We start from the raw sequence: 10856 nt of genomic DNA on the forward strand, positions 1-10856 counted from the left end.
GGGTCCCAAGCAGCATCCAAAAGAAAATCAGAGCCCAAGGCAAAGGATTCCTCAAAGTTCCCATTGATTAGGGGATCCATGTTGGCTCATCTGGGAAAACCCGAATCTGAAAGCTTCCCGGTTTTCCCCACCCAGTTGAAAGTTCAAGATCTTGCCCCCCCCCCCCCCCCGCTTTACACCCACAAGTCCATCCCATGGCCAATCTCCCACTTCCACAAAGACAGCGTACACCGATCCAGTTCCAGTCAGGTGCAGAGATGAAAGGACAAAGGATGACCTTGGCTTTCTAGAAAGAATTTTGTTGTGGCTACATACCATCTAACTCCGTACAATCCCCCCCCCTCCCATTTTCCCACAATAGAAAATGCATAGTAGAAGAATAGAAAGGGTGGCAGGCCAAAGATCCAAAAGAAAAGATGGCTGCAGGCCTGACACCTGCCTTCTCCTCTTGGGTTAGATCCTTCTCCTCAAGACCTTCTCCTCAGGACCTTCCCCAAAGACTTGATGATGGACTCAGCCCTTCTGGTGGGTCCAGTATGGGTGGGACACTGGCCAGAAGGACGGTGCCTTTGGGTCTACAAGCCAAGGCAGGGGTGGCCCTATGGATCTAGGATCTCCCATTGAAGGAGGAGAAGCAATCAAGTTCATTTGGCTTTCTGATTCTGGATTTCTCTCCCAACATGCAGGTACAAATGCTGGAATACCTCTTAAACTTCCTTACGACCAGCATCCTAATTCCACAGATGAATGGTAAGGACGTTGTAAAGTCAAAAGAGACCTTTCATATAATATTATTTCAGAGTTCAAAGAAGGACAACAAAGACTCTCGTGGGGTCTGGAGGCCAATTCATACGATGATTGATTAAAGGAACTAGGTATGTCTAGTCTAATGAAGAAAAGGACCAGGGCAGACATGAGAGCATCTTCTAGTACTTGAAGGGCTGCCACAGAGAAGAGGGGGTCAACCTGTTCTCCAAAAGGCAGGACGAGAAGCAACGGATGGAAACTAATCAAGGAAAGAAGCAACCTGAGATTAAGGAGAAATTTCCTGACAGTGAAGACAATTAACCAGTGGAATGGAAGTTGCCTTCAGAAGTTGTGGAGGTTTTCAACACTGGAGGTTTTCAAGAAGAGATTGAAAAGCCATTTGTTTGAAATGGTATAAGGTCTCCTGGTTGAGCTGGGGTTGTACTAGAAGACCTCCAAGGTCCCTTCCAACTCTGTTATTCTGTATTCTACTCTGGAGGAGAAATAACAGGCCATTAGAGAAGCAACCTGACAGTGGGAACAATTAATCAGTGGCTCCCTCCCTCCAGAGATTGTGGGGGCTCCAGCAACCATTTCTCCAGGATAGTCTAGACCAGGGGTGTCCAAACTTGAGAACTTTAAGACTTATGGACTTCAACTCCCAGAATTCCGCAGCCAGCATGGCTGGCTGGGGAATTCTGGGACTTGAAGTCCACAAGTGTTAGATCTGGGCAACGAGAGACAGACTGCGGACACGAAGTGACTTAACAGCTCTTTATTAATAGTAGTAGTGATCCAGCTTGCTCTGTGGTCGAAGGGTTCCCCTTTTATAGGGATCGGGTACGCCCCTCGACCAATCAGAACGATACCTGTTTCCCGCTGTAGCAGCGGACCAGAGGGGAGACTTACTACGATATATGCTAATATCTAACACCCCTCCCCTCCTAGATGGAACGTTGCGGTAGGTAACATAGTCTTTTAGGTATGTCGGTGTTTGTCTTGCTCGGGAGGAGCGTCGTAGTTCGGGTTGGTTAGAAGTGGTTGCAGGATCGGGTGCTTTTCCTGTTTCACGTTCGGGAGGTTTTGTGCCTTCGTTGCTAGGGCGTTCTGGAGTCTGCTCGGTTGCGTTGTCTGGGGTTTGCTCTGCTTCGTGCGTGTTTTCTTGTTCCAAGCTTGGTTCGCAGGTGTCGTAGTTTTCTATGATGGGGCTCTCGCGTGGCTGACTTTCTGTAGGCAGGAAAATCTCGTCTTCGTTTCGAAGGTCTGAGTGTGCTAGGCGACCCCGAAGTTGATCGATGTGCCTTTTCCAGTTCCGCCCATCTTCTAGTTCCAGCAGATACGATCGTGGACCCGTGATGCCAATGACCTTTGCCGGCATCCACAATGTTCCCCCTGCATAGTTGTGGGCGTATACTGAATCCCCTATGCTGAAAGACCGAATTTTGCTTGTGGAGTCTGGGGGAGCTGTGGCAGAGTAATTTGGGTGAAGACGGTCCAGGTGAGACCGTAGACGGCGGCCCATGAGTAGTTCAGCGGGACTCCTACCCGTCATTGTGCTTGGTGTAATATGCTGAATTAGGAGGTAATGGTCAATGCGTGTTTGCCAATCACCTGGACCCATCCTAGCGAGGGCCTCTTTTGCGAATCGCACCATTCTCTCCGCCTGTCCGTTTGATGCCGGATGGAATGGCGCGACGAGGGCATGCCGAATTCCCTGACCTGCTCAAAACGTTTCGAAATGCATGGCCGTGAATTGGGGCCCGTTATCGGAGACCAGGAGGTCGGGCAGGCCATGAGTGGCGAAAAGTCGCCGTAGAACCTTAATGACTGCCTCTGCCGTGGTCGAAGTCATTAGGACTACTTCTAGCCATTTTGAGTATGCATCCACAACTATGAGGAAAGTCTGACCTTGGAATGGCCCTGCGAAGTCGATGTGTATTCGCGACCAGGGTGCTTTAGGTTTCTCCCATTCTGTGGCGGGCGCTTCCGGGGGTGCTGGTCTCGATTCCTGGCATGGGTCGCAAGTGGCCACCCACTCCTCTATTTCTTTGTCCATGTTTGGCCACCAAATGTAACTTCTTGCTAATGCCTTCATTCTAACAATCCCCGGATGACCCACATGTAAAGCATCTAATGCATTCCTACGTAAAACATACGGAATAACAACTCGATCCCCCCACAATAAACAACCTTGTAACACTGAGAGTTCGTCCCGTTTTGACCAAAACATTTTGAATTCCGGGCCCACGTTTCCCTTCGGCCACCCCCTCCAAACCCAAGTTTGAACTTGCTTTATTACATTGTCTTTAGAGGAGAACCTTGCAACGTCGTATGAAGAAACCGGTCCAGAGTCCAAACAGTCAATGAGCAATACCCGTACTTCTGGAGTGGGGTCTGGCAGAATGTCAGGTAATGGGCAACAGCTGAGTGCGTCTGCGTGTCCGAGAGTGGAGCCCGGTCGATGAATCAATTTGTATGAATACGCAGCCAGGAAAACAGTCCACCTGGTCATGCGTGGAGAAAGGGAGACCGGGGTGGGGCGGTTTCCTGCCAAAAGTCCCAACAACGGTTTGTGATCTGTAATTAGTTCAAAATCGCGGCCGTAGAGGTATTCGTGGAAACGCTTTACTCCAGCTACAGCAGCCAGCGCTTCCCTGTCCATTTGGCTGTAATTCCTTTCGGCCGATGAAAGAGTTCTGGAGTAGAAGGCGATGGGTGCTTCTTTTCCGTCGGGCATCCTGTGGCTGAGGACTGCTCCAACTCCGAAAGGTGATGCGTCGCAGGTCAATACCAGCGGTAGGGTCTGGCTGTATTGGACAAGCAGTGAGTCAGTGGTGAGCAGGCGCTTTACCCCGGCGAAAGCTGCAGCTTCGGATCGTCCCCATTTCCATGGTGCGTTCCTCTGGAGTAGACGGTGTAGTGGCTCAGCAACGGTCGCCTTCTGCCTCAGAAAAACGCTGTAGAAGTTAAGTAACCCGAGGAAGGCCTGCAACTCGGTCTGATTTCGTGGTGTGGGGGCGTCCTGGATCGCCTTAATTTTCTTTGAAGTGGGGTGTATTCCCTGACCATCGATTCTATAACCCAGGAATTCTACGCTAGGCACGTTAATTTGGCATTTTTCCTTTTTAAGGCGGAGACCCTTTTCTCTGATTCTGGCCAAAACAGTTCTGACTCTTTTATTTAATTGCTCCTCGTTTGCAGCGGACACCAAGATGTCGTCAAAATAGGGGACGACTCCCGGTATCCCTTGCAAAAGTCGTTCCATGACGCTCTGGAACAATCCTGGGGCAATGCTCACGCCGAATTGTAGCCGGTTGCATTTGAATGCTCCTCTATGCGTCACTATAGTTTGGGCCTCCGCTGTGGCGCTATCAACTGGCAGTTGCTGGTAAGCTTGTGCCATGTCTAACTTAGCAAATACCTTTCCTGGCCCCAACGAGTGCAATAAGTGCTGTACTACAGGCACAGGATATGCGCTCTGTTGTAGCGCGACATTAATTGTGCATTTATAGTCCGCGCAGATGCGGACTGATCCGTCTGGTTTGACTGGGGTCACGATGGGTGTTTCCCAGCGCGCGTGATCTACCGGCTCAAGGATTCCTTGCTCCACTAACTTATCTATTTCCTTATCTATTTTTGGGCGGAGTGCAAAAGGCACTCGTCTCGGTTTAAGTCGGATTGGCGCCACTTTGGGGTCTAAATTGAATGAGATTGGTTTACCCACATACTTACCAAGACCGGGGCTGAACACATCCTCAAACTCCTTAAAAATCTGTTCAGCGCTGCTGTTTCTCACGGCGTTGATTCCAGTGACTTCTAACCCCAGGGCTTCAAACCAATCAAGCCCCAGAAGGTTCTGTAATGGTGCGCTGGCGATGGTCACGGGCAACTGGGCTTTGATGTCCTTGAAACGGATGTGGAATGTGCCTTGGCCCACGATGGGGACTTGGTTCCCCTGGTAGTCTCGTAGCAGGACGTCTGGAGCGCGTAGTTGGCTCTTTCTGAGGCTAGGGATAGCCTGTTTCATGGATGCCCATGAAATAATCGTCAGGGTTGATCCTGTGTCAACTTCTAGCTCGCAGGGTGAGCCCTCCAAGAGGACTGTGACTCTCAGCCTTTTTGGCCGCTTAGGGCGGACCTGATGTATTGTGGTGAGATACATTCGCAACTCCTCTCTCTGGGTCAACTCTATCTCATCGTCTACATCCTGAAAATACTCTCGTTGAGCGTCTTGATAGAACGCTCTTTCAGCTCTTTGTTTGTATTCTCTCTGGGGATACGCTCGCTCAGCTCCTTGTGAGTAATCTCTCTGGGGATACGCTCGCTCAGCTCTTTGGGAATTTTCTCTCTGGGTATACACTTGTGGATTTCTCTCTGGGCGCCCTTTCTGATTCCGCCAAGCCCCTGGGTTGGGCTTCTGTTGGCGGTACATGGGTGGCTGCCATGAGGCAGGGACTCCGCTCCGGCACACTCGTGCGATGTGCCCAAGTTTGTTGCAGTGCGAACAAACAACGTTCCTGAACCTACAAGTAGACCTGGGGTGATTCCCTCCGCAACTTGCGCAGGGCGGCAAGCGGGATCCGGGTCTCCCCCCAGGCCTCATGTGACTGCTCCGCATCAGGTGACTGTCCTCGAACTCGGGATCCTCGTAGGCGGGGCTTGTGTCCTCGTAGTGAACTTTGGTGTGTCTTGGCGCTGGCTGGTCAGTGTTGAACCCGCGTTGAATTGTCTCCACTGATCTGTCTGCTGCTTCTGAAGCTCTTGCCTCCTTGAGTACAATCTGTAGGCTTAAATTGGTTTTTGCTAACAGCCGCTTTTGTAGGGAAATGTCTCTCAACCCGCTAACGAGTCGATCCATAATCTGCTCATCCAGGTCTCTGAATCCACAATGTGTGGCTGCTTTACGTAGGGCTGCAACATATTGGTTGATTGATTCTCCCGCCTTCTGGTTCCGCGTGTTGAATTCCTGGCGGCAAACATGGCGGGAAGGTTTTGGCGCGTAATGAGTCTGTAGAGCCTGTTGCAACGTCGCCCATGATACTGCCTGTATTGGAGTAGGCGCGGTGAGGTCTCTGGCCGTATTGAAGACTTCCTTTCCACAGTAGCCGAGGAAAATGTTTTTCTTCCTTGCGTCGGTGATCCCCGTGTATTCGTTCGCTTCGAGGAAACACTCGAAACGAATCATGAAGGCTTCCCATTCGTCGTTTTCTGGGTCGAAAGGAGCGGGGGGAGCATGCATCGCCATCTTCTCTGTTTGAATTTGCCGCGCTGCGGAGATCTGATATGGCGGCCGGAATTTCTGCCGAATTCCTGGGCTGGATCAAATCCGGAGATTCTGGAGGTAGCGTTCTTCGTCCTATCTGCCTCTCGATCCCACCCTCGTCGCCAATGTTAGATCTGGGCAACGAGAGACAGACTGCGGACATGAAGTGACTTAACAGCTCTTTATTAATAGTAGTAGTGATCCAGCTTGCTCTGTGGTCGGAGGGTTCCCCTTTTATAGGGATCGGGTACGCCCCTCGACCAATCAGAACGATACCTGTTTCCCGCTGTAGCAGCGGACCAGAGGGGAGACTTACTACGATATATGCTAATATCTAACAACAAGTCTTAAAGTTCCCAAGTTTGGACACCCCTGGTCTAGGGGCTTGAGCAGAGTGGGTTGGACTAGAAGACCATGAAGGGTGATGATAAGCCCAGGCTTCAGCTTCCCTACATGATGCCGTTTCTTCTTCTCTCTTCCAGCCCGTCTGGCTGAAGGATTTCCCCTCCCCCTCCTGGATCACCTGGAGCTCTCCAATCCCATCCTTCAGGCTCACCAGGTAAGTGACAGGTGGGACAGTTCGGTGGGACAGGTGGGAGACTGTCTTTTGTCCTACCACAAGGGTCTCCAAATGGATGCTAAGGAACGGCTGTGAGTTTAGGACTAGCGGTGTACAGATTTTGTCACAGAAGTTTTGAAATCAGGCAAGCTCTAGAGAGGGCAACCTGAGCCAAGGAGACCAAAATTTGCATCCTTGTAGCAAAAGGATTCTGGTTTTCTGATTTGCCCACAGAGAGAGGGGAGAGAGGGGGGGGAGAGAGAGGGAGAGAGACATAAAGAGAGAGCAAGAACGAGAGGGAGGGAGAGAGGGAGAAAGAAAGAATGGGAGAGGTGAGTGAAAGAGAGTGGGAGAGAGAAAGATGGAATGAGAGAGAGACAAAAAGAGGAGAGAGACAAAGAGAGTGAAAGAGGGGGAGGGAAGGATAGAAAGAATGAGAGGGGGAGAGAAAGAAAGAGAGAGGGAGGGAGAAAGTGAAAGACAGATAATGAGAGAGAGAAAGAGAGGGAGAGAGAAGGAAAGAAAGAAAAGTGGGAGGGAGGCATGGAGGGAGAGAAACAGAGAGACAGTCAGACAGACAGAGGAGAGAGATAGAGAGAGTGAATGAGTGGGGGAGAGAAAGATAGAAAGAATGAGAGAGAGACAAAAAGGGGAGAGAGACAAAGAGAGTGAAAGAGGGGGAGAGAAAGATAGAATGAGAGGGGGAGAGAAAGAAAGAGAGAGGGAGGGAGAAAGTGAAAGAGAGATAATGAGAGAGAGAAAGAGAGGGAGAGAGAAAGAAAGAAAAATGGGAGGGAGGCATGGAGGGAGGGAGAGACAGAGGAGAGAGACAGAGAGAGTGAATGAGTGGGGAAGAGAAAGATAGAAAGAATGAGTGAGAGAGAGAGAGAACAGAGAGACAGAGAGAGTGAGAGGGGGAGAGAAAGATAGAAAGAATGAGAGGGGGAGAGAAAGAAAGAGAGAGAGTGGGGAGAAAGAGAAAGAGAGAGGGAGAGAAGGAGGGATGGAGACACACACACACGGAGAAAGATGAGTAAACCTTTCCCTTCTATCTCTCTGCAGGGTTTTCTGGTTTTTGCATCGGACGTGCGCTATGAATAGAGAAGGTGCACAGGAGAAACGGAGAAAAAGAGGAGGAAATGGAGGAATATTATCCCCACTTCTGGTTCCACTGGACTTCGGTTTGGACTTCTGAAGAACTTCCTCCAGGAAGAGCCCTTTTAGCATGGAATCCCCCCACTCCTCCTCCCCGCAAAACCCGCAGGACCATTGCTACAGTCGCTTGAAGCCTGATGGAAGTTGTAATCCCAGGGCATCTCAAGGGCTCCGGGTTGGGGAAGGCCACTCCAACGGCCATTTTCTTTCTTAATGTCTTCCTTTCCCAGCCGGCCCCTTTGGCCAAAGGTTGCAAGTAGATGGATTCCATACCTTTGGACATTACCTGGTCTGCTGTCCCTGGACAAAGAGCCTGGGGTCAGGCAGGAGGAAGTAGTGTCGAGTCAGGGTCAGCAGATCCATGGGGTCCTTGGGCCCCCTCTCCAAGCTTGGTGGTTTCCTTCCAGACATTTTATCATTAAACTAGGTTCTACACAACCTTCCAGCACTGATGACATTATCTAGCTGGGTCATGAAACCTCTTCAAGAAAACTACCAAGAAAACTCCCCCTTCTTTCTTCTTATCTTCCACCTCCTCCCCTTCTTCTCCTCTTTCTCCTCTTCCTCTTCTGTCCACAAACCCCGCTCCCTTCTAGCACTGATGATGTCACCTTTTTAGGTAATGAAATGCCTGCAAGCAAACAACCAAGCTCAGAGAGCACCAAGGACCAATAGATCCAAATAGAGCTGGAAGGGGACTTTGGAGGTCTTCTAGACTAACCCCTGCTCAAGCAGGAGACCCTATGTCATTTCAGACAAATTGTTGGCCAATCTCTTCTTAAAATCATCCAGTGATGAAGCACCCACAACTTCTGGAGGCAAGCTCTTCCATTGGTTAATTGTCCTCTCTGGAAGATGTCCCCTCCCGCCAGGCATCTTCCTCCTCCTCCTCCTCCTGCTCCTCTTCTCCACAAACCCCGCTCCCTTCTAGCACTGATGATGTTCCCTAGTTGGGTGATGAAACGCCTGCAAGACAACTATCAAGTTCAGAGAAAACCAAGGACTCCACAGCTCCTCCTCCTCCTTCTCCTCTTCCCCCTTCCTCCTCTTCTCCACCTCCCCTTCTAGCATTGATGACCCTAATTGGGCCACGAAACATCAGCAAGAAAACCCCCCAGCTCAGAGAATACTAAGGAACCCATAATCCTCTTCCTCCATTCCATAAACCTCCCTCTTTATTAGCACTGATGATGTTACCTAGCTAGGTCATGAAACGTCTGCCAGAAAGCCACCAAGCTCAGAGACCACCAGGGACCCTACAGTTCAGCCCACAGATACAAATGTTCTTTTCTATTGGAGTTAACCTTTATGTTTGCCCATTCTTTCAACCTTTTGCACCTTTGACTGGTTCAAAATAATAATTAAAAAAATCAACTGCAGATAAATACTAGACAACTAGTGCCTGGCTGCCTAGGTGGGGAAGATGTAAATAGGTGTAAGTGTGTGTGTGTAAAAGAGCAAATGTGCATTGTCACCAGCAAAGTTTTGTTGTTCCTTTAACTCCATCATGACTTCTAGTCTTCCAAAGACCCGGTTGTCTTGGGTTGAAAGCAGTGGTGAAATTCAATTTATTTTACTACCGGATCTGTGGGTGTGGCTTGGTGGGCGTGGCAGGGGAAGGATACTGCAAAATCCCCATTCTCTCCCCACTCAGGGGACAGTCAGAGGTGCCTTTTGCCGGTTCTCCAAACCACTCAAAACGTTCCGCTACCAGTTCTCTGAACTACTCAAAAAGTCCGCTACTGGTTCTCCAGAACCTGTCAGAACCTGCTGAATTTCACCCCTGGTTGAGAGTGATTTGAGTGCAGCTGTTTACCTGGACTGGGAATTTTTGTGTGGATGAATGTAAGTCAAATCTGGGAGCAGGTGTAAGAGCATGGCTTGCCACTTTCACTCCTTGGAGTGAAACTCATAAAAGGCCAGAGAGGCAGGCACAAATCTCGCTTCTTGGATGCTAGAGGAATCTCTCCTGGGGGTTATCAGCTTGGAACAGAAGGTGAAACAGGAGAATCTCCAAAGTTCATGGCTGGATTAGAGAAATTGACATCTCTCTACGAATCTTTCTTGCTGAAAACTAAACTCTTGAACCTAGGGCAACTCTGATTTAAAGCTCTCTTTTTAGATGGGCGGAAGGGAGGAAAGGAAGGGAGGAGAGAGAAGGGAAGGAACAGAAAGAGGAAGGAAGACAGGAAGGAAGGAAGGATGGAGGGAAGGAAGGAAGGCTTTCATGTGGAAAGAAGGAAAATATTGAGAAGGTAGGAAGGAATGAAGGAAGACCGGAGGGAGGGAGGAAAGAAGGAAGGAAGAAATGATGGAAGGAAGGAAGGAAGAGAGGGACGAGATGATGGAAGGAGGAGGGGAGGAAAGAAGGAAGGAAGGAGTGATGGAAGGAAGGGAGAGAAGGAGGGAGGGGAGGAAGGAAGGAGGGAGGGAGAAGGGAAGGAAGGAAGACCAGAGGAGGTTGGGAGGGAGGGCGGGAAGAAGGAAGGAAGGAAGGAAGGAAGGAAGGAAGGAAGGAAGGAAGCAGTGACGGAAGGGAGGGAGGGAGGGGGATGGAAGGACAGAAGGAGGGAGGGGGAAGGGAAGTGGGAGGGAGGGAAGAAGGAAAGAAAGAAAGGGAAGGAAGCCTTTCCTTTTTTCCCTTTTTTGTTAGCTTTGACCAGGCTCAATGGCTGCTCAGCCTATGATGGGCCACTTCTGCAGAGTCTACGTGGGGACTCTTTGGGGGAGCTGCTGCCTCTCCCTTGTCCACAAAAGGTGGCAAAAGTTTGTCAACCTCTTGGATATGAAGCTTTCCCTAAGAGTTTTCCTGAGGTGGCCCAGGATGTGTGTGTGGTGGGTTCGCCATGGCCCTGAGCTTTGAGCCCTGCCTGGGGTCTCCTCTCTTCCTGGCTGCAGCGACTTTGAAGGGATACAAGTGGGACTCCTTCCCACTTGAAGGGCCTAGCCCACATGTCGAATAAGAGACTTGGAAGAGACCTTGGAGGTCTTCTAGTCCAACCTCCTGCTTGAGCAGGAGACCCAATAGCATTCCAGACAAATGGCTTCCAATCTCTTTTTAACAACCTCCAGTGATGGAGCACCCACAACTTCTAGTGACAAGCAGTTCCACTGGTTAATTGTCCTCACTGT

At 50.1% G+C, this 10856-nt stretch overlaps 1 protein-coding gene and 1 long non-coding RNA gene across 2 annotated transcripts in view; one reads left to right on the forward strand and one right to left on the reverse strand.

Moving 5' to 3' along the window:
* Positions 1–9662, forward strand: part of LOC309389570 (bactericidal permeability-increasing protein-like) — a 38491-nt gene extending 28829 nt beyond the window's left edge. Inside the window, exons 13-15 of the mRNA XM_081948109.1 lie at positions 687–750; positions 6493–6569; positions 7632–9662. Coding sequence (XP_081804235.1) covers positions 687–750; positions 6493–6569; positions 7632–7670 — 180 coding nt within the window. The 3' untranslated portion in view covers positions 7671–9662. The remainder of the gene's footprint in view (positions 1–686; positions 751–6492; positions 6570–7631) is intronic.
* The window catches only part of LOC309389586, a 51638-nt gene extending 41706 nt beyond the window's left edge, over positions 1–9932 (reverse strand). The window contains exon 1 of the long non-coding RNA XR_014174967.1: positions 8465–9932. This is a non-coding gene — a long non-coding RNA (uncharacterized lncRNA). The remainder of the gene's footprint in view (positions 1–8464) is intronic.
* Positions 9933–10856: the final 924 nt, after the last annotated feature.

This window comes from Natrix helvetica (assembly GCF_964273705.1).
Source record: "Natrix helvetica genome assembly, chromosome: 3".
NCBI classification, from domain to species: domain Eukaryota; kingdom Metazoa; phylum Chordata; class Lepidosauria; order Squamata; family Natricidae; genus Natrix; species Natrix helvetica.